A 23,278-nucleotide genomic window follows, 5' to 3' on the forward strand; every position below is an offset into this window, starting at 1 on the left:
CTCCTTTATCACCTCAGGCAGTGAAGCCAGCTACCCTTCTCTTTCCACCCATGGTAGATCCAAGGGTCTCACGTTTGAGCTCAGGTTAACTTTAGAATGTAAGGGCTTTTCTCCATTCCCAGTTATTGGCTGTATCTGTTGTTGTCCTCTGTCGTTTGGCCAGGTAGGGCAAGTAGTTGATAAATTCCAGAGTTAATCTTGAATTTCTTCCTCCTGCATCAGTCTCTTCCTTTTCAGTCTTCCCATGTAAACTGCCAGAACTTTAAATAGTGGCAACAGGACAGTCCCTCTTCATGCTGGATGAAAATCCAGCCTGATATGCATCATGCCCATCTTTTTCCACTGGTGACCTAGTGATCTTTTCCACCTTGAGTCTTATTACCCTTTGTCACCAGCTGGTTCTTTGATGCTGACAAGGAGTAGTTTTTCTTTTTAAAGCAATCTCCCCATTGGCCCTCCTGCAATTTAATAAAATACTAATATTAATTCATACCTTGTGAAAAATATTTTGTGATGGTCTTTCAGCAGCTGGTATAGTTTATCTGTTACTTGATACCGTGTTGTGATTTATTTCCAAATATACTTGGTGGGGCCCTAAATTGATTGATTAAATTGAGCCAAACCACAAAACAGCCTTTTGGCCCTTAACCTTTCCCCAGATCAGAGCTGTCTGTGAATTCTATGCTCTTGCACAAATGAACAGTAAGTCCCCCTGCTTTTTCCCCTGGCGTGTATGTGTTAATCCATTAAGATTCTGAAACAACACGTGGCAGGTTATATATTGAGAACGAACATTTCACACGCTTGTTCTGGCTGAAGTGCTCTTTGGTCCTTGCCAGCGTGCTGGTGCCTTGGGATTTGTCAGTGTAAGGTAGTGACTTCAGCGCCTGAAGAACTTGGCATTTTGCATCTCCTTTTCCAGTTTCCATGGTTGCAAGCAGTAATTTTGCAACTTGGGGATGGAGGTAAAAGCATTGCGTAGTCCTGTAAATTTTTTTGTACTCCTTTTGATATGTTATTGCGTAATGGCTTTCTGAAGGAGTCACTCCAAAACTATACTCAAAAATACATCTCCAGAATAGATTGAAATATGGAGTACCTACAAATGCTCTTTTGTATAGTTTCAGAAGAGTGTGTTTTCAGTGGATAAATGTTGATGGTCTTACTACCTTACTGGTGGCCTGAGTTTTTCAAATAATTCCCACTCACACTGTTCATATTAAGTGGTGGTAGATTTTGGTGTCTCTTTCTATTAGATTCCATTAATAAAATCGTGACGTTGTAATTGTGGTTGGCAACCTGTTTGTTGAAGGACTTCCTGGTTTGCATGTTTGGTCAGATTACTTGAGACAGGTTGGAATTAATATTGTACCACCACCATCCCCCCATGAAATAACTTAAAGAAAAACTTTACTGAGCAGGCAAGGTTCTTATATGCTGGCACTCTGAACCTTCAGCTGAAGAGTTTGCTCTTTAACACAACTAAGTAACATGCGTGCTTGTTTTCACGCTAAGAGGTGCTATCTCAGTCTTACTGGACACGTTTGAGTACTGAGCTAAGAAATAAATGCCTGCAAGATCACTCCATAATCACTGATTAACGTAGACACTCTTAGTGATTTGTTTGTGGTGTTTTGCTGAAGAGAAAAGGGATGATAGTTGGTTCTTCGTCTTTGAAAAAAATCTTGGTTATATTTTGTATATGCTAAGTGATGATTTAAAATATCTGGAAATTCCAAAATGGGCAGTTAGCTGCATAGGCAGTGAGATCCATAGGGGTGGATTCCTGATCCTGCACAGGGCGCTCACTGTTGGGTTTGGATCGTCATCTACTTTCTTTCCAGCAGAGAAAAATGCAATTATAGCTTTAAATATATTAAACTGCATTCTTAAAACAAGGCAGGTTCATGGTTAGGATCTGGTTATCTTTTGTATATGAATACACCTACATTAATTCATTGTGTTTAATCTGTGTACCAGTGGACTAGATAATCAAGTGATATGTTTCATCTACAGATCTTTTGGAAAATTCCTCTAGAAAGGCAGTGTTTCATTACTGAGGCTGACTAGCCAGAAGGATCTGCATGCTATGGCAACCACAACTGTTTCTTAGTGATAATAATAACAACTTATTCATCAATGAGGAAAAACTAAACAAAACCCAAAGCACCCTACAGCAATTTGAGGTGAAGCAACAGAGAAAGAAATCAGTGACCATAACCATCTGCAAACCATGGTTCAGAACAGTAACCTTATACTTCTTTGGAAATAAATCAGCTTTATTTGGAATAGTTCTTTTCTGCTAATCGACTGAATTCATTAAATGGCTTGAGCCTACTCACGTCTCCTGATTTTTGGCTGCCTCTGTCTCCTTTTCATCTGCAAACAATCACAGGTGACAATGTAAAAATAGAAACATCCTAAGAGATTTTTGAGATCCTGTGTTATTCTGGTGGGTATCTTTTTTCATTTCCATCCATCTGTTCATCTTTCTTTAGAACTGGATTAAGCAGCTGAACCTTTCACTGCTTTCTTTTGGGAATAGCCATATTTGATCCGATCTTTCCCCTAGTAGGTTCCCCTGCTCCTCATTTGATGGCCTTTCTGTCTCTCTGGCTTTTTTGACAATGTCCTCTCTGAGACTGGTCACACTTCCAGTAATTTTCCTCTTACTTTACCCTTTTTTTTTTTGTTGTTGGTAAACTAAACTATTGCAGGTTGTAGGTTGGTTTTAGCAAGTTCTTCATTGGTCTTGGAATTTTATGCTGTTTTTTAATTAAGCTTTATATACGCTGGTTTGCTCTTGTCTAACCAGTTTTGTTTCAGTCCCAGTTGGTCTTCCCAGATATTATCAGACTTCCAGAGCTCAAATCTAGATTTTTTTTTTTTTATTTAAGTTTTGTAAATACATGTTTAGCATTTTTAATCAGTGTGCTTATATAATAGGTTTAGCACAAGCTTAACCTAGAGGCTACCTTAAAAAAAACTAACCGTGGCTGTATTTTTAAGATCTTGTACATATTCCTGGCTTTAATCATTCCAGCAGCCAGAAGGCTTCTGGCTACATTTATAAGCATTTAATCCACACGTTTTGCTAATTGTTTATACTGTAATTTGTTCTTAGCATCTGTTTTTATTTGAGGTGTCTAAATATCTGTCCAGGCTACTGTCTGTCAGTCTCTTCAGGAGCTATTTCTGTTTCAATCCCTTTCTGAAAACTAGTGAACAATATTAAAATTATCTGCATTTTTAATGCATAGGTACCCTTTGTATACCAGAGTGGATTTAAGAACTTTGCTTAACATAGCCACGAAGCTCTAGTTTGTTTTTATTCCCCCCTTATTTTAATCTCTGTCCTGTGCAGTATTGAGTCACGCTAAAAATATCTTCATTAGACTGCCATTGATCTACAGCAGGGCACTTGGGCATGCTTCGTCTGAGTTCTGTGATAACTTTGCTTTACTTAAGTTAGTAAGTATATCAGAAATTTTAAAAAGTAATAACTTTCAAATTTTATTTTCATGTGTTCCTTTTCTAGTATTCTCAAATAATTGCATTGATTTCTCTTGTTACATTTATTTAGATTTGCCTATTAATTTTAAACTCACTTTGTTATCCTCTTGGAAATTTTATTAAGATTCCAGACTCTGTACTTAATACGTATTTTGTGATGGACTGAAGTGCATTTTTGCAGAACTACCATTTAAGAGCTCTTGAAGAATTTTAAAATCAGATTGTTATATAAAACCTCAGCTAATCTGTGTAACAGCATTTTAATGGGATATTGGGTTGGAAGAAAAATTGTTTTGGCATCTCTCTGCTTGGTAGTTTAAAACCAACCAGACACATTGGCTAGCCACACTCCTTCTTTTTGTTTTCCAGCCTTCTAAACATTTCCACATTCCATCTGTGATGTCTAGTCCATGCATGAATAAAATATGAAGTAATTTAATACCACATATTATGTCAGGGGGTTACTGTTTATTCTCAGACTTGAAATGAAACTTTTTTAGATCACATACTGAAACCTCTTGGGTTTTTGCTACTCATTCAGGGCCCTGCCTTTGAGGCCATGGAGTACAAATATGTCTCATTCTCTGTAATGTGGAGAAAAACATACTGGTTTTGTACTTTTATTTATATCATGACTGTATTCTTGGAAAGGATGTGGAGTAGGAAAAAGGAGTTAGCTCTCATTTCTCTTGTTGGATTTGGAGATGGTACAGAGCCCGTGGTCCATCCCAGGTATCAGCCTCATGGGAGCTTGCATCCAACAAGCAGCTGAGGTTGGATCACAGACAGGTAACTGGAAGTCTCTGCAGTCCTTTACTTAAAGGCTAGTAACCTTTCAGGAGGCAGGGTACAACTCAGATGAAGGCATAAGGGCAATATCTTAGTATCTTTGTTTCCTGTGCCAACACTGCAGGTTGGTATCACAAGGTCATTAGGGTTTACATGCAGTAGATACTATGCATCTATGTTTGAAGCCATGTTATTTGCTCTGCATTTGGCAGATTGCAAAGCTCTGGTTGTGCAACCATGTTCGTGGGCCAGGATGAAGAGTTTCTGGGCCCGTGTTTGAGTCTAGTGTAGGACAACTCCCTAAAATGTACTCTTACATGCTAGTCTGTCCTGTAGCATTTCCAGAAGCATTCAATGTCTGTGAAAACGTACCAGTGTGACACAGTAGTGGCATACACTCACCCTTGCACCTTGCTGTCTATGTGGTCCCTACGTCCTCCCCTCCACACATAAAGATTATAATGTCATTATATATGTCAGATTATACAGTCACCTCAGTGATTGTAGCTATTAGCATGCAGTCCATGCTCAAAATATTAAATAAATGGGTAACATTTAGTTCTAACACTGACTTCCATTTCTTGGTTTTCATCACTTTAAATAATGAAACAATGCAGTTAAAGTTAGTGTTTGACTAGTAATTACTAAACACACTTTTTCTTAAATCAGAACATAGTGCCTCTGACAGTGAAAAATGGACCCCAAACCAGCTTGTATCTATTATTTTAAGCAGCGTGACAGTTAATATATATCCTATATTTATGTGTGAATGAGATGTGAATATTAAAAAAGGTGTTAAAACAAATCATTTGGTTTCTTTATCTGTAGTGCTGTCTTCTCAGGAAAAAGGACACCATCGCTCCAGATGATGATCTGTGTTTTGTCAATTAAATTGCTGTAGGTTTCCTTGCTGAAATAATTATTTGGCAAGCCTTCCCAAACATGTCTGTGCCTTGCATTTACCTTTTCTCCCTCCTTGATTACAATTCCCTGGCCGGGACCAGATTGTTCACCAGACTACTAGACATCAGAAAACCAAAATCAGATATATCAAACTATGATACCACATTCCTGTATATGAAAATCCCTCATTCTTTTATATTAAAATGACAGACTGTAGTAAACATGCAGGAGTTGGTTTTAGTTTTTCAAATGTCCATTTTTCCAGCTTATGTTTGTATGCAGGCATTTGTTCGATATGCTGCCATACAATATTTAAGTAAATATTTTCAATAATAACTTTCCACAAGGATAGTATCTTTAGAAATCTCCTCTCTTCACTTTTCATTGTCACGTGAAAAAGAATTTGTAGGTATAGAAAAGTGTATTTGCAACTTCCTGCTGGGCTGTATGGTTTCATTTTAGTCCATGATCTGTACAAACTTCTCCTTGGAAAATTAAGAGTGTGTGATACATGCAGGATATAATGGGAGTTGTGGTTTGTAGAGAACAGAGTCTATGGAGTCATCTTACAAGTCAGTTTTATTGTGTGCATGTAACTAAAACCATCTGTGTGACTTGCTGTTAGCAATATTGTTTGGACAGCCCTAAATCAAATCCTGAATGGGCAAGATTACAGAAGGCAGGTTTATACTGGTATCCTTCAGGTTAAACCCACTGATGTCCAGTCTTTTCTTCTTCTTGGCATAAAAAGTATGAGCAAGAGGTAAGTTTGTGCTAGCTGTCCTTGTTTCACCGAGATCTATCTTCTGCAAACAGGCTTGTGTTTACAGAAACCGAAGTGAAAATAGGATACGAACAGCATAAACCTACTGCGGTCAAAATAGTTGTGCATTTGCATAACTGTGCAGTATTTAAAGGAATGGCTAGCTTGCTTTGGTACAGTTTACTACAAGCTTTTCCTTCAGAGCTTGTCCTCTTCAAGCATCTCTCAAGTGGAAATAGAAGGCTCTGATTCTAAATAGCATTGGTTTTGCTCAGTAGTAGAAAACAAGTTTAACTGTCTTGTTACAGTTTTTGATAAATGGACACTGACATGGACTACGAAAGACCCAACGTTGAAACTATCAAGTGTGTGGTGGTTGGAGATAATGCAGTGGGAAAGACTCGTCTAATTTGTGCAAGAGCATGCAATACAACCTTGACTCAGTATCAACTGCTGGCAACTCACGTACCAACTGTCTGGGCCATTGATCAGTACCGTGTCTGCCAAGAGGTAAGAACTGCAGGTGTACAAAATATGGAGCACATGCTGTGAGGTTGTACTATTATTTATTGGCAAGCCTTTCTTTGTCAGGTTGCAGCAATGAGCTCGCAAGTCTCTACTGCAGCTATGGCCTGATACGCATCTCCCTGAGTCTCTCATTCCAAAGTAATTTTTTTTTTTATCAAACCTATTTTTAGGAAGATGCATATTCTCCCAATTTTATAAAATACAGCATTTGCTGAAAACTGTGTGATAGACTCTTGGTCTAGTATGCTTCGGACCTTCTTATGGGGCAAATTAGAAATCTACTTGTTCGATTGAAGTGAGTGTTTCTCTCAGACTATGGGATACGTTTGGGGACCACCACAAAGACAGGCGCTTTGCTTATGGAAGGTAAATTGATCCAAGCAAAATTTTAAGTAATACTTGTAGTAAAATTTTAGAGGAGAAAACAATTGCAAATCTTAATTTTGAAAAGCAGGGACTTAAAAACAATCAAGGGTATTCATATTCCTTCCTACTGCAAAGAGGATTATCTGCTGCAAGGATTAAAAAGATATAAATATTTAAAAAGCAGCATAGTTTTACTATGCTACATTTCCTTGAATAGCCTGCTAAGCGCTGTCAACAACTGTTGTCCTATTTTGAATTTTAAAGAACATTCCCCAAAATGAGATTGTAGTTTTGCAAAATTGAACATCAGCATTCCCTGCCTGTGTAAGCAGTGTATGATATAATTGCCTAACAAGCAACTAACCAGGAGAGATGTTGGGAAACATCAGTCTTACTCAATGAAATATTTTATTAAAACCTGTGGTGTTGAATGGGCAGCTAACCTCTTCAGAGCATAGCCAATTTCATGAAAGGTGAGGCTCTTCTATATTTTCTTAATGAAAGCTGAGGAAAGGAAAGGTTTTTCTCTATAAATATCGAGTGTCTGCTAGTGAATCAATTAATCCTGAAATTTAAAAAAAAAAAAATTATGTAATCTAAATTTTTCCAGCATGTATGATATAACTTAAGCGTAGTTTCAACAAGGACTGAAGCCAGTGATAGTCTTTCTGGTTTTTTTAATGGTAATTAGATCTGGCCTTGTGGCAGTACAGATAGCAGAACAGCTGAGGAACAGCCATTTGAATACACATATAACAAGAACAGGCTACCTGTATTGGGCAAATACTGAGCTGAAGATGGATTTTGGACAGATATTTTCATAACCAACATTTGAGCGAGGTCTCAATCCTCACACATTTTTTCACCTTCTTGAAGTTTTTCATATCTTTTTCATATCTGCTTCAGTCACTGCAGATGATCAAATTTTCATAGATACTTTTTTTTTTTTTCCAGCTGGGAACCCCCTTTGTAGGGTGTCTGTCCCAGCCTTTGAATTCCATGTTGCCAAAATGTACTGTCTTAGTCTTTTCCTTCTCTCTGTAATACCTGATGAAACAAGTGACTTTGAAGGATGACAGTCTTTTCTATTCTCTACCCCTTCGAACTGCTGGAGAGGGTTCTGTTGGTTGAATCCACCAGTTAAATTTTCACATTGTAAAACTCCGTATGGCAGTTTGTACAAACCTTCCTTTGTATATAGCACTGTGTTAGTTGTGTTTTCAGAGAGTCATGAATTACCTTGAATTTTGTGTCAGGAGCTAAAGTATCAACACATCTGGGCTGCACACAACCTGTACCATTTATAAATAAGCTTTGTGAGTGAGGGAAGCTACTGACTTTAAAGTAACAGTGACCTTAATATTCAGTGCCATTTGAGTATGTGAGTAGATAATTGTTTTACCTTTTGGCAGCATATGGAACCTACTTTGATAAATATGGATGTAACTTAACGTTTCCACTAATTGTTCCTCTTTGATGTGGCCTTCTGATATTCTGCAACAGATACTGTGTCACTGAGAAGATTACTAGAGATTAGGAGAACAAAATCAGGCATGTTCTGAACTCTGATCCCGCGTTTACTGACAGGACAGGAGAGGGGGGAAACAACATACTTAGATTCTAATCCTGCAAACACCAAGGAGGACGTGAATAACTTGAGATCTCGTGGGATTAAGCACATGAACACAGTGATTCATTTGTGATGTTTGTAGAACTGAACCCATGTAGAATCAGGTTTGCTATACCCTGATTAACTTAAACAGGCTGTTCTGGAAACTTGCTGTTCTGTTAGTGGTTTTTCTGCAAGTCTGTTAATGCAGAAAGTAACTGGAAACTAAAGAAACTATTTTATAAGTAGAATTTCAGTTGTAAAATTTCCTGATTGTAAGCACTGATTAGGTACTTCATTGTTTTGAAAGGTATTAATATTTCATTTAAAACCAACTGCTTAATATTTTATCTATCTTAGCATTTTAGAAAGAGATTTCCACTATTGAATGTTCACATTTCTAGGAATTGATTTTAAATCACCTCTCTACGTTGAACTACAGTCTACTCATAACTGAGCCAAATCTTGCAGTACAGTGAAAGGTGTATTTTATGCCAAACTGCTCAAGTCTACACCTACAAGTGCCCCATGTTTCTAATTGTGTGAAGGATCGTATAGTAATATAACCCTTTGGTTTACTTCAAATTTTTTTATGCATATGCCCCTCGTGCAGGGGAAGGCTTATTTCAGCCAAATGCTCAGACAAGACCTCTAATTGTCCTAAATGTGGTGTAACAAGAACCAGCAGGTCACTAATTCACCTGCTGCTCATTGGAAAAGATTGTTCCATACAGTTTTACAAAATGTTACATAAATGGATTATGCTATAGGTGACAGGGTAAACAGTTAATAGGACTTGCAGCAAAGATAAATCCTACTTAATTCTTTATTTTTCACAGATAGAAACGTGAAAGGAGAATGACAAAAGGAATGTGTTTTCCACTATTTTTTTGTGACAGAAAGAGAGAAATGTTTTTGAATGCCACTGAGGATGGAATAGTTAATGTTTCTACTGCCATCCTTTAAAATGGGAGTAGGGAGAGCAAGATCCAGCTTGCATTCTACTGTATGGTGTTTAGTATAATAATCGCAATCCTCCGGGAGCTTTAGGAAACAGTTCCTGACAGCTTAAGGGAGGGGGATGTGGCTGGAGAGACTTGTGGAAGTATTTGCTGCAGTTTTATAGCATGACTTTTTTTTTTTCCCTTAAACTAGAGTGTGCTTTTTTTTGCAAGTATCCTGTTCAGTTCATCTGAGACACTATGTGATGCCAAAGAGTTATTTGTTAGTATTGTCCCACAGGATTTCATCTTATGCAAAATCACTCCAAAATGTTGTAAAATGACAATGCCTTTGTCATATTGACATATTGTCATTATGATTAGCATATTGATTTCCAGCTCCTAGTCACCTCTTTGTTTAATAACAATCTAGTCTCAGTGCTGTTGTATCCTCTAAGCCTGCAAACAAGGTGGGAACTTCATATAAAGCTCAAGTTGTTACTATGTACCAGTTTTCCTGGGAGGCACAAAATTGCATGTGGAAAGACATGAAAACATCTTATTTTACATTTCAACTTGTGAGGATTCACTCTCCTCCGTCCTCCTGTTCAGTCTGGTTTTTAATGAAAGTGTCAACATATCATCATGTTCAGACTAATTCTAAAAGCAAAATGGGAAAAAGACTGGCTTCCACTTTTTTTCTCCTTTTACATCCTTTTCTTTTTTGTTTTTTTTAGGTAAACATGTTTGACTACAATTTGATTAATATCCTATGTATCCTGGGTTTTTTATACATGCAGTTCTAGTATGTGTAAACATGGGCACAAACCTGCAAAGAGTTAATTCAGTCCCAATCAAATATTTATTCTCAATACCACGGATGTGGTTTGTCAGCTAATTCAGCCAGGATGATTTATTTACTTGCAACTTCAATATGAGCTGTAGACCAAACAAAATCTGTTCATACAGCATGGACAGAAAACAGCTTTTTCCTCGTGACTTACAAATGTAAATGAGCCTTGCTGTGAGACTGCTGACAGAGCCTCTTAAAATATGTTTAGAGTATTTCCTCTGTTGTGAATGGATTTCATAAGCCTTGTGGGTATTGTAGGTACACAGAGGAACACATGCATTCGTCTTTTCCTGAGTGATTACAATTCCCTTAACCAGTTACTTCAGTGTAATTGAATGCACAGAAATACACCTTCTGAACACTGCTGAAAAGGGTCTGTGAGAATAGGGGTTTATCACTGATACTTGAAGACTTTCACCAATACCAATATCTTTACGGTTGTTTTGCTTTCTGTTTTTCTTAAAGGACAGTGATGATGATATTTCTTTAAAAACAAAACTCAGGTAACTTTCATGTAAAATGTCATTTGCATTCAGCAACTTCAGTGAGATTAGGGTAAGGTGGGTTGGAGGGGCTCATCAGAGATGTATCTTCACAGCAGTAGCACTTAACAGACACAAGACAGTCTTTTGCTTTGTTAGCAAAGGGTCACCTGATATGGAATCCAGTTGTTTTCAGATGCCTCTCACCTTGGCTGCTTCCTTTTGCTGTGTTTTGCTGCCACAAAAAGTGATATGTAGTATCTTCAACTCTTCTTCAAATACCAAATTTTGTGAGCCTCCCCATCTATTTTACAGTGATTTATAAGCTATTCAGGTTCCTCATCAAGCAATTTTTTTTTTATTTGTTATTATTTTTTTTCTCTTGGATCTCCCAAGAAAGACTAGAATAAGTAAAGAGGTTCACAGAAAGATAGCTTTCTCAAGTACTTTTATTCTGCTATGGTATGTGTATGCACTATTTTCTTCTTTCATTATCTACATTAACATTTGAGGCTTTTTCACTCAGTTGACGGAAAAGTGTATGCTTTATATACTTAAATCAGGGAAATTAATGCAGATGTACTGCTTTTCTTTGCATTCCACCATGGTTCCATATTGTGAGTAGAAAGAGGTTGCTATGGAATTGCTCCTTTAAAAAGGTATGTGCCAAATGACAGTTGGGGTCTGAGGCTCAACTTGATGTATATGTAATGTGTCTATTATAGAGAGACACCTGTAATGCTTTAAGCCTTCCTTGACTGGAGTGAAAAAGTATGCATCAAATGTTATTTGTGGTATTACATAATTTTCCATTTTTCCTTGCTCTCCTAAGTCAGTGGCTGTGGAAGGAGGGTGTTTGGGCTCTGTCCTAAAAGACTGCAAGGCAACATCAAAATCTTTTGGAAATGCTAAACCTGGGAAGTGACTTTCCATCAAACCCTTGATCTTAGTGAATTATTTCTTTGTGGTGGGTTTTTTTGAGCTGTTTTTCTACTCCAGGGGTCTCAGGATCTCAGTCTGGATTTCCTCATACACATGTCAGAATATGGAAACCACTCTGTACAACCAGGTATAACTGTTTTAAACTGAGTTCTTATTGGTAACTTTGTGACATCAACTTGGCAGTTAAAATTTCTTGACCTTTTTTTCAAAATAAAAACAGAGGAGGCAGCTGGTTTTGGTGATAGCCCAAAGAAAGCAAAAAATATAAAAGTCCATATTTTCTCCCCAGAGAAAGAGATGCATCTAGCATCTGTTAATGTTCAGCTTTCATGTCGTCTGTGACTTCAGAAGTCAATCTCATACTGGATGTAAACCAAACCCTATCATTCTTTCATCTTCTGTGGATTTTTACCTCCCTCTTTGTCTTGTCCCTGGCTTCCTATCTGTGTTCTTCATCAGTACTTATAAGGAATAGCGCTTTTACTGAATTTTGGGACTTAGCTTTGGATATTTTTTTTTCCGCTTCCTTTTCCAACCTTACATCCCTCCCCTACCTTGAAATAATTTTTTAAATAACTCTCTTCTTACTTCTTTTAAACTGAGTATGTTTTCCTGTTTGATCATTGGTCCCTGGGTTTTCTTAGAGGATGGGGCCAGGAATCAAGAAAGGGTTCATTTCTTCTTTCATTTATTCTTCTGCAGTATCTTTGATGAAAGTTAGTTGGTTCTCTGTAGAGGGATAGCATGTAGTTCTCATCTATAAGCTGCCTCCTTACAATAACAGAAAATGAGCTCCAAAAGCCCACCTTTCCCTATGTTTCTGGTTTCTCCATTGTTTTGTGAATTTATTTCTCATTATTTTCTCACTGCTATCTGGAGACAGCAATCAGCTGATGGTCTTACTAAAGCATTTTTAGCTATATTCTTATCAGTCCCTTTGTGTGATATTATGATTTTTAATGTTTGCCCCACGTTGATCAGATGTGTTCTAGCTAGCCCTGTACCGTCTCTTGCTCTTATCATTTTCTTTCATCCTTCTCTATTGATTTGGTGTTCAGGCTTTGTGTCTTACTTTTATAAACCCTGACTTTGCATGTGATACACAGAATATTTCAGTATTTCAGCCTCAATTAACTATCTCTAGAATTCGATTTATCACAGAATTTTTGTTCCTGGGTTAGAAATGCAGTACAGAGATCTCTGCTCCAGGGAAGGGAAAAAGGCATGTATTGGTATGTTATGGTGGATGTGTATACTGCAAACATACCTGATTCCAAAGAGAGTTTTACTGAGTCTGCTGGCAAAATTTGGCCCAGAATCATGCTAGGGTACCTTGCAAGGCAGCCTGTTTCAACTGCAAAGTTCTATTTAGCAGTGAGATGGAATTTTTCATATGTAAATGCTGAACCAGAATTATGGGTGAATTTACTTCTTATAGCCAGAAATAAAATGAACCAAATTCCAAGACTGTGTAAGCAGTCCTTTAAATGAAAAATAAATTTTTTTTCCTCTTGTTACATTATTCCACACGACTTTGCCATTCTTTTTAGCACTATTGCTGGTCAGGCGTTTGTACAATAAGAGTAGCTCTTACACATTTCTGCAATGGAACATGAGATATTTTAATCATTCTTTGTGATATCAAAACATTTGTTGCCATTCTCTGTAAATGCACCACTGTTTTCCCATGAGTACCTTAAAGGAAATAGAAGAGATTTAAAAATGCTTAACATTTAAGAATGGTGTATTGTTTGTAAGGAATGTATGGGAAAACTCTTTCCACTTTTGAAGCACAGTCTTGAAATATGCCATTTTCTTAAAGGTAGCTTTATCTTCTTTTTATTACTGTTGTTTCCTACTAAACATGACGTTACAGAAATTTTAGAAATAGATCTGCATGCTACTCACCACAAAATCTGGATATATTTCAGGGCATTTTGAGAGTTTCGCACATTACACCAGTACTTAAGAAGCTTCACTGCTGTCGGTAAAGTATAGAACTAATTGATTCTCCTGCTCACATCCAGGGCACTGCATGGTCTTGCCCTGCCTTACCTGGATATCTTCAGTTCTTCACATGCCAGGCACCCCCTGCATTTTAGTTTTTCTAGCCTCTCATCTGTTTTGAGTGTGCGCACGTAAGTCCTGTGTCTTCAGGTCATTTTGTTACGCTCACCAGTCACTTAATGAATATCTTCTCATTTCATGTGATGGCTGCAACTGCATTTACTAAAAACTGAGTCCACTTAAAACATTATCAGCCTTGCTTATCTGCACAATTTTTTTTTCAGCTCAGTGAGATGCATGCATGAAAAATGTTGTATAACTGAGTGAATCTCTCCAAAGTGTGTCTGGATTGACATGGAGATATAGCAGGGTTTTGCTCAGCCATAAATGAGATTCTCAATTTAATTCCTAGATGGCTGTCCACTGCCTGAACCTACTGTGTTTGGAAACTTGGGAGCTGGTATTTGCACTCAGCAATCTGTTGCTGCCCTATGTGATCTTTCCTTTCAGGTGGTTGAAGGACTGTGCAGGTGGACACTAGAGATAGCTCTTGTTTAATTCTGGTCTCAAGTGGGATAAGTTCAGCTGTGATGCAGGTCTCTGAGGAATCTTGGGAAGATTATGAGAAGTGTGTAGGGGTAAAAAGTGAGGGCAGAAGGAGTGAAAGCAAAACAACTTTTTATTGATAAATAAATATCTAAGGATTAGCTGTTCTGGTAAAGTCAAGACAGTCTAACAGTTTGGATGAACCTCTACCAAATTGCTTGCTCTGTAAAATTCTGACAGACTCCCTTACTTCAACCTTGCTTGTCAGAGAAAGCTGGTATCTAAAAACAGGGGAAAACAAAGACTACAATAGGAGAAATCCACTGGGCTTTTTTTCCCTTCCCCCCCCAGTCTATTCTTCAAGTTTGATTTGATTAAATGTGTGCAACAGACTTCTTGTCAAACAATATATAATTTGTCTATCCTTAAATTTGATTCTGTCAGATTTAACTCTTGGGTTTCGTTTAAGCTTTTTAAAACAAAATATGTACTTTTGACTTGCCTTCTAGAAAAATGAGAAGATAGCATGGCAATACAGTTCAGTCTTCCTCCTTTTCTTCTTTCCTACTCCCTGCATTGATTTCCAGACCAGAGACATCTCCTCTTTACATTCTGTGTTCCTCACAGCTTTACTTCTTCCCCTTTCCAAACCCAACAATATTATTCCATAACTGTATGGCAAATGATACCCCTTACACATGACCAGCAGTTCTTGCGTGCAGCAATTTTTCCCGGTAACTTGTAAATTATAAACTAGAGGGAACAACTTCTTCCTAGGTAATGCAGTGTCTACGTTTCCGAAGGCGCCCTGTTTCTTTAATGAGACATAAACCCACGTTAGCATATCTGCAGCCATCACTATAGTTTATAACTCTAGATTCAGGCTATGAAACATTACACTTTTAAACATACTTGCCATGGAATATATGCAATATCATTTAATATTGCTGTTTCCTTGAAGTTCTGGCTAAAATAAGAGGATTAGTGAAGATGAAAAATATGTAGCGGTTTGAGGGATGGATCAGCAATGTGGTGTGTAGCACGTCTGCAGTGCAGCTCATTACACCAACTCTGGAACACACATAGCGTGTAAGCAGATGAGTCTTTCAAAATCTCAGTCCCAAAGCAATGATGTGTTCTGTTACACGAAACAGCTCTAGTTAGAAAACATTAACTTCTCTGCTGCTTCTAACAGCTCCATCAGAAAGGCTTGTTACATAGCTAATATACTGGTTTTATTCCCCACCTCACGAGTTTCTCATTGTAGTGATTGCAGAGTAACTTCCAGATGGTTACCTGTAGCTTGACTGCTGCTGAAGGCTGAAGTTGATTATTTAAAGTTGTCTTGTCTTTGTCAGTGCTATACTGCTTGCTTTTCAGCAGTGGCTTAGACTGCTCTCTGTATACCTGATACAGTTCATAACTCACACACTAGGAGCTCACAGGATGCAGCATGCCATGTGCTGATTCCTGCCAGAGATGGGTTGTCTAGAGTCATTCTTTTCATTCTGTGAAGTCTAAAAAGGGGTAGTTGCTTCCATCAAAAATTATTCTTATCCAAGTTTGGGAAAAAATCACTGAATGTATTGAGGTAATACCTATGTTAGGCAGGTGTGTTGATTCTCAAAATGGTGGTAAGGTTCGTTCTTTGCCCATGGGAGTCTCCTATAGGAAGGCCATAGATATGTTTAGACTAAGCTGGGCTGACTTCAGATGTGTGTGTTTGCATTAAGAATTACTTCTGCGACGCCAGGGGAAGCGTTTGAAGTACTCTTACGCAGCTCTTACGCTTTAATGTGAGAGTCCAATGCGAGAGTCTGGTCACCCAGAAAGCGAGAAACATGTGAGTGGTGGTTGATTTGCCTACAGCTGAGAGAATCTGTTCCCCTTTTCGCCTGCCAAGTTCCACATATCTACATTGTGTTCTCCCCTATTTGGAGCCCCAGTGAGTAGAAAGAAACCTGGTTTCTTACGCTGGTGATGCAGTGTCTCACTGGTGGTTGATTACATGCTAGAGCAAGTCACACAGAAGTTATGAGGTTTGTGATAATTAAGTATGTTCAGATGTTTCAAATAATAAGAGTAGGTGACTCACAATTTCTTCTGATAAACCTATGAAAAGCAGAATGTAAGAATAAATGAGTTATGCATTTCCAACATGTACCACTGAGTCTACAAGGCAATGTGTTGGATATCCAAACTACCCTTTCTTTTTGAGTTCTTTGCAATACTTATCTTTGTTTTTTGTGATACTTCAGTATCAAACCTCAGTATATGCAGTAAGTTTAGTCAAACACTTATGTTGTATTTAACAAAGGTGGGATACACACAGTGCCTTATCTATTGCCCATCTCAATTGGATGGTGCTCTAGGAGGAATGTGCTGGAGAAGTTCTAAAGCGCTTTTTTGTATTCAGGTCTATGGAAATGTTTCTCGAATCATTCCTGAATCTTACTGGGGAATGGTTATGAAATTTCTTTTTAGAAAAAAGCAGCTTGTAATTGTGAATATATTGCTGCAGAAAGGCAGAAGAAAGCAGAAGTAAACCTGATTCATCTTTTCTTGTTGTCCAAGTGACCAAAACCACATAAAAATGGCAATAAATTAGATATTTCTTTTAAAAATCCTATGCTCTTATGTTCCCTGAGAACATTAAAATAACATTGGTGAATTTTTAATGTTTGGGAAATATTAACATATTATTTTAATCTGACAGCTTCTGGCTTTTATGAAGAAATGTCAACCCAAATTTTATACTGAGGCATTAGCAAGTTGTAAAAGTGCCTTTGACATTAAAAGGAATTGTAGGTATTTTAAGTAAAGTTTCCAAAGGACAGTTTTCCTCAAATGTTCAGTCCTATGCAGACAGCTAATCTTCCTCCTATACTACTGTCTCCAGTTTGTACTAATAGTGCAAATCATGCTTACGACTTGAATGAAAGCTTAATTTATCCTGATCAGGTAGAGGTATTTTGTGAGCTAGCAGACCCAGCTGTGGTGCTGGTTCATCATGTGAACTCTGTCACTACCCCATGATTTCCCATCCGTCCTGTTTACGGCCATTTATTTCTCCCTGTTCAGTACAGAACTCTCAGGATATTCATTTTATGTGGAAGTCCAGGTTTTAACACAGGGTAAATAATATGCAAATCATAGTTTTTTACCTCTTTATTCTGTTTTTCACTTCATTCTGCAGGCAGTAAGATGGAAGTGTCCTGTTAGCACAACACTATGTGCGTTGTGAGTTTGTGGGTAAAGGAACGAGCCTCCCCCCCCCACTCAGTTTTACAGCCGCCCAGGGAAGGTCAGAGGTGATGAGTTGCTCAAGAACCACATGCAGCATTATGGCAAAAATGTGAGAATCCCTCAGCAAGGGCTGTAACACGTGCAGGGCTGTGCTGGGACCAGTCTGCTGGATATTCTGGGCCTGTCCTGTCCAAGGAAACAGGTTGTCACTGGCTCTTCTCAGGAGCCCAGATCTGTGGCCCGCCCAGCTTTGGTCAGCAGCAGCGCTGTGGGGGAGATGTTGTCGTCATCCGCCTGTGAACTCCTGCTGGAGCTCTGTTTCCTTTTGGTTTTCTGAGAAATGTGATGTGTGTCTTGTGGTTTGTAGAGTCAGGAGGGTTGGATACTCGTGACTGCAATTACTTGGCTTAGGTATTAATTTCTGAAGGACACAAGACAGTCTGTCTCTCTAAGATGCTTAATTATAGTTAGGACCAGCCAGACAGCCAACTCTTGCCTCTTCGGCAGACTTGATGATCTTGAATTAAACATCAATTAGAATATGCGTGACGCATTTTTTTTTATCTTAGCTGTACATTGATTTCTCCCTTCTGGGAGCTAAACAAATGCCTGCTGGGGCCTAGGTTTTACTCTTACATGGCCTTCCATAGAGCAAGTTTGAGGGTGTTTGCTTCAGTTACGCAGAAGACCGGTGTATTATCTGCTTACCACTTCACTATTTACTGGATAACTTTCTAGTTTGAAAAGACCTTGTTTCTAGATATGACAGATGTGTTGCCGCTTATATAAGGTACAAACTTGGAACAGGAACATTTCTCTTGCATTAAATTTATGCTCACAGCAGTACCTGCACTGTACGCAGCTATCTTTAGAAACAGTCTTGCTGAATATATCTGTGCCCTCAGTGAAACGTAGAAAGCAGCAGTACTGAGGAGGTATTTCATTATTTAAAAGGTGAATGTTAAGATTCACTGCTGCAGCTCTATACATTACACAAACTGCAGACACAACACATTTGTGCTAAATTAAAGAATAATAGATGTGAGATAGACATATTATTGCTGAGCTTATGCTGCTGACAATTTTGTAGCAATAAGTTGCCATCTCAAAATGTCCCTTCCCCTCAATTTTTCTTAAGAGTTTCAATTCAACTTTTTTCTTCTTTTCTTTTTTTCCCATGGGAGATCCAAGAGCTTGAGAACTGTTTTGCAACATCCCAACTTATAAATAATGAAATTGCTCCAAGTTAGGAATGCCCTGAGACAGGTATTGAAGCATTTCTCTGCCTTAGGGTGCTAGCTCTGACAAGAGTTAGGAGGTGGTTTAGTGGATGAACCATCAACCTTAATCCTCAGACTTATAATTTATAAAGCAAGTTTATTTAGTGAAGTACTTGTTGTTTTTTTAAAACCTGCAAATACTGTCATGCTTACTCTGATTTAAGCCACTGTCCTATTCTACACTTTATTGACCTTATTTTCATCGTAATGTTTATTTTTGCTTATATTGTAGAAGTGGTCATTCTGCAGTGGTTTGCCTTTCTAACAGGTTATTTATTAAAGAGGTTAGAGAATTGCTGTGCAAAGTGCATTGCAAAGGAGACCACTTCAGTATCTGGAACGGTGCAGTAAAGGTATTTCTCCATGACAACTTCAGAAGTGATCTCTGTCTGCCTGTGTGGCTGTTCTGAAGCTTTGCATAACTCCTTTCGAATTCCTAAGCACCCGTGATCTTTGAATTGCAATTTAGGTGTCCAGTCAGCAGAATTATTTCTTAAGCAATGACAGCCTGTGAATAACTGTAGTGTAAAAGTAGAGAATGGCAAGCCCTACCTCTCTTCTTAGTGCTCTGTTCATATGTGCAGGGATCATCCCTTGGCATAGAGGGGCAGTGCTTCCTAGGTATGTGGCTTTGTGTTCCCCTGTTTTCATGGTGAAATGTGTAGTTTCTATCAAACCTCTGCACGAACAACATGTATTCTGACATCAGAGCGTCAGCGCATTTTTCAAAGTGTAGATTGGAGTAGCTTTAAGCTGGAGCGATGAAAATAGGTGAAGCTGCAGCGGAAAGCATGTTTGTTGGATTTTAATTGGATATTTTCTTGTTGCCTTTCTAGGTCTGATGTAGTTGTTCTGTGCTTTTCAATTGCTAATCCTAATTCCCTGAATCATGTGAAAACGATGTGGTATCAAGAAATCAAGCACTTCTGTCCTCGCACCCCTGTCATTCTGGTGGGCTGCCAACTAGATCTCCGCTATGCAGACCTTGAGGCTGTTAACAGAGCCAGACGGCCTTTGGCAAGGTAAAGTTTAAACAAAAATAAGAATTTTAAAAAATCACCTTGGTAATCAGGTACAATACTTTCAAAAGAGAAATGATAGAGCCTAGTTTCCTTTTTTTGTAAAATGATAATTATGTGCTTTCTTCTTTTTAATTCTGCTGCCTGTGTTGGTTAGTTCTTTAATACACACAGTTACTATATGTTTCCCATGATATTTTTGCACATTGGTCATCTAAACTTGTTTGAGTGCCTGAGCACTATGGTAATATAGAGATAATACTGGTCCTGGAGGTTTTCATATATGTCTCTCTCCATCTGAACATGTCTATCATGTCCTACCCTGTCACTACTGTCAGGTACTGTTTTAAACTGACAGATTCTACTCAAGTTTTCTTAATTCTCTTTTTTTTTTTTTGGTACATGTAATCATAGATCATGTCAGAAAATAAAGTGGTTGCAAATGAAAGTTTTTAAAGTTTTGAGATTAAAAGAGAGTTTGGGGCCATTCTGGAGAAGCTTTGTTTTTCCCCACATTCAGAAGACAAGCATTCACATGTTTGGGCAATACAGTCCCACAGTTACCTGCTCACTTCTAATTTCCTCCTTTTATGTGAATTTGAATGAGACCAGATTAATGGAAATAATATCCATGATCATGTAATTAAAAACTGGATTGTAACAAATTCCCATAAAGGGATGAATTAATATTTCATGGGCTCTTAGAAAACTTTGCATTGCATTGCTTTGCATTCAAATTCTTGACTCAGCAATATGATTTTCACAGGTTTGTTTGTTAAACATTTCTTTATTGTGTGGGTGGGGTGGGCTTTTTGGTTGACTCTTTAAAAAGAAATGTTTATTCAAAACTTAAAATTCTTCTTTGGCCCTAATCCTCCTTTCTGATTTCACGATTAATAAAGTTTGAATTGGTACTCTGCATGTCTAGCACAGACTTCTGCCAGCTGAACTGATTATTAGCTGGCAACTAAAGCAAGCTGTTGTCTGGAGTGTGTTAAGTCTGTGCCAGCTTGTGTCTGCCCAATATCTTACGCTCAGAGGACACACTGTTGGGTCATGTCTTCTGGTGAGATGATTTTTTTTGTTGGGAAAATGGATCCTAGCCTAGGCTTTTTTCTGCTTTGTTTACCCTACGTCGTGTATTAGAGCTGCTCTGGAAATTCATGAGTTCCCACATAATGCTCCTACAGCCAAAACAGGCCTCTCTCTTCAAGTGTGTGTTCAGCTACACTTTTGTCATAGACTACTATGATTTTCTTTAAAAAGCATAAGCTTAAGAAATATTTCTCATTTCATATTCAGCTATAATTGTGGCATGTCTCATGTCATGAGAATTTCCATTTGAGTTTAAATCATGGATACAAAGAAATATCCTGACAGAATATCTGAGTAGAAAGGGATGTTAGGAGGTTTTTAAAATAATAAAAGTTCTCAAGCATCCTATCAATTTTTTTAATGTAGATTTCCATTTAACAGAGAGAAGCCTTGCTCCATTTTGTGCAAATGATTTCTACATATTTTTAGTAACATTGCAAAGACACCACCAAACTTAAACAAAATTACAAGTGTGTGCTATTCTAAAACTCTCTGGAGTCATGGTTGTAGAATTCCAAAGGGCTTTGTGGGTGCTTAATTTTATATTTTGTTTCATTTGAATGATATTTATGTCAGAATTGGTGCTGAGACATTTTTTAAAATTCCATGCTTTCTGGAGTAACTTTGTGATGATCATAGTGTGTGAGAAGGTTTATTTTTTGTTTAACCCTAGGCCAATAAAAAGAGGAGACATTTTGCCACCAGAAAGAGGCAGAGAGGTTGCCAAGGAACTTGGGATACCGTACTATGAAACCAGTGTATTTGACCAGTTTGGGATTAAAGATGTGTTTGACAATGCAATTAGAGCTGCCCTGATCTCCAGAAGACACCTGCAGTTCTGGAAATCTCATTTGAAGAAGGTCCAAAAACCTTTGCTTCAGGCTCCATTCCTACCTCCAAAAGCCCCTCCTCCAGTTATCAAAATTCCCGAGTGTCCCATACCGAGCATGAATGAAGCTGGATATTTATTGGACAGCCCACTGTGTGCAGATGTTATGTTTGTTCTCCAGGAGCAGGACTACATTTTTGCTCACAAGATTTACCTAGCTACCTCCTCTTCAAAGTTTTACGACCTTTTCTTAATGGAATGTGAGGAAAGTCCAGATTTGGATGAAACACAGTGTAATAAAGAAAATACAAGTAAAGATGTTCAGACAAGTCACCTTGAGACAAATGGTGACAGTGATGAGACATCCTTGAAATCTGCTGATGTTAAAATTCCCCCACCAGAAAGTACTGACTTTTTAAACATGTTAGAACCCGAACTTGGTGAAACAAATTCTGCAGCAAGATCTCTGTCATCCTGGGGTAAGGGGTTTGTTAGTGTGCATAAGGAAATGCAAGTGAATCCTGTCTCAAATAGGACGTGTCCCGTAACTGTGGTAAAAATGGATTCGTCTGTGCAGGCTGGACCTTTTAAAACTGTTTTGCAGTTTTTATACACAGGGCAACTGGATGAAAATGAAAAAGATCTCACGAGACTGGCGCAGATTGCTGAAATCTTGGAAGTATTTGATTTGCGAATGATGGTGGAGAATATTATGAATAAAGAAGCCTTCATGAATCAAGAGATTACTAAAGCATTTCATGTCAGGAAAGCTAATCGGATAAAAGAGTGCCTTTGCAAAGGGACATTTTCTGGTAAGTAAATATGTGCTTTCAGATGAGAAGCAGTAGTTCTTTTTTCATTCATGTTACTGTCGCTTCACGGACTTCAAAAACTGTGACATTGTTCTGAGAGGAGGGATAAACCCAAAATTATAGTATTACTCAGGGCCAACTGTTCCAACGTGGGATTCTGCAGTTTAATTTCTCAAAATTTATACACAAGGTTTTAAAAAAGTGACTGAATTTTCCAAAGCATTGAACATCCACTGGGATTCTGCAGTTTAATTTCTCAAAATTTAATTTAATTCTCAAGGTTTTAAATAAGTGACTGAATTTTCCAAAGCATTGAACATCCAATATCACCCTTTTAAGTGAGGCTTTGTATTTAACTATATAAAATGCTGGAGTTATCTTTGGGGTGGGGGCTGTGGGAAGTGAAAGAAGTCTTTGGTTAACAAGCCAAATGAAAGATACATTCTTGGGATGCATAAACACAGACTTGCAGCATGCCTGTTTCTTTGTTCCCATGGCAGATGTGACATTTAAATTGGATGATGGAACCATAAATGCCCACAAGCCACTGCTGATCTGTAGCTGTGAATGGATGTCTGCTATGTTTGGAGGATCATTTATTGAAAGCTCAAACAGTGAGGTATTTGTCCATTTTTGTCCATTTTCTTTATAACGTCTGATGGATTTAGGTGATGGAAGCATCATTTTCTATCTATTTGAAGGGTCATGATAATCCCTGGAATCATTCTTTATTATTCCCTCGCAGACCTGAGTTG

At 38.0% G+C, this 23,278-nt stretch overlaps 1 protein-coding gene across 1 annotated transcript in view; it reads left to right on the plus strand.

Annotated features, from left to right (window-relative positions):
• The window catches only part of RHOBTB1 (Rho related BTB domain containing 1), a 45,888-nt gene that overhangs the window by 15,958 nt on the left and 6,652 nt on the right, over nucleotides 1-23,278 (plus strand). The window contains exons 2-6 of the mRNA XM_009637010.2: nucleotides 6,277-6,493; nucleotides 6,771-6,862; nucleotides 19,605-19,790; nucleotides 21,556-22,523; nucleotides 23,024-23,142. Coding sequence (XP_009635305.1) covers nucleotides 6,287-6,493; nucleotides 6,771-6,862; nucleotides 19,605-19,790; nucleotides 21,556-22,523; nucleotides 23,024-23,142 — 1,572 coding nt within the window. The 5' untranslated portion in view covers nucleotides 6,277-6,286. The remainder of the gene's footprint in view (nucleotides 1-6,276; nucleotides 6,494-6,770; nucleotides 6,863-19,604; nucleotides 19,791-21,555; nucleotides 22,524-23,023; nucleotides 23,143-23,278) is intronic.

Source organism: Egretta garzetta, unplaced genomic scaffold, assembly GCF_000687185.1.
Source record: "Egretta garzetta isolate BGI_Z169 unplaced genomic scaffold, ASM68718v1 scaffold204, whole genome shotgun sequence".
Classification (NCBI taxonomy): Eukaryota; Metazoa; Chordata; class Aves; order Pelecaniformes; family Ardeidae; genus Egretta; species Egretta garzetta.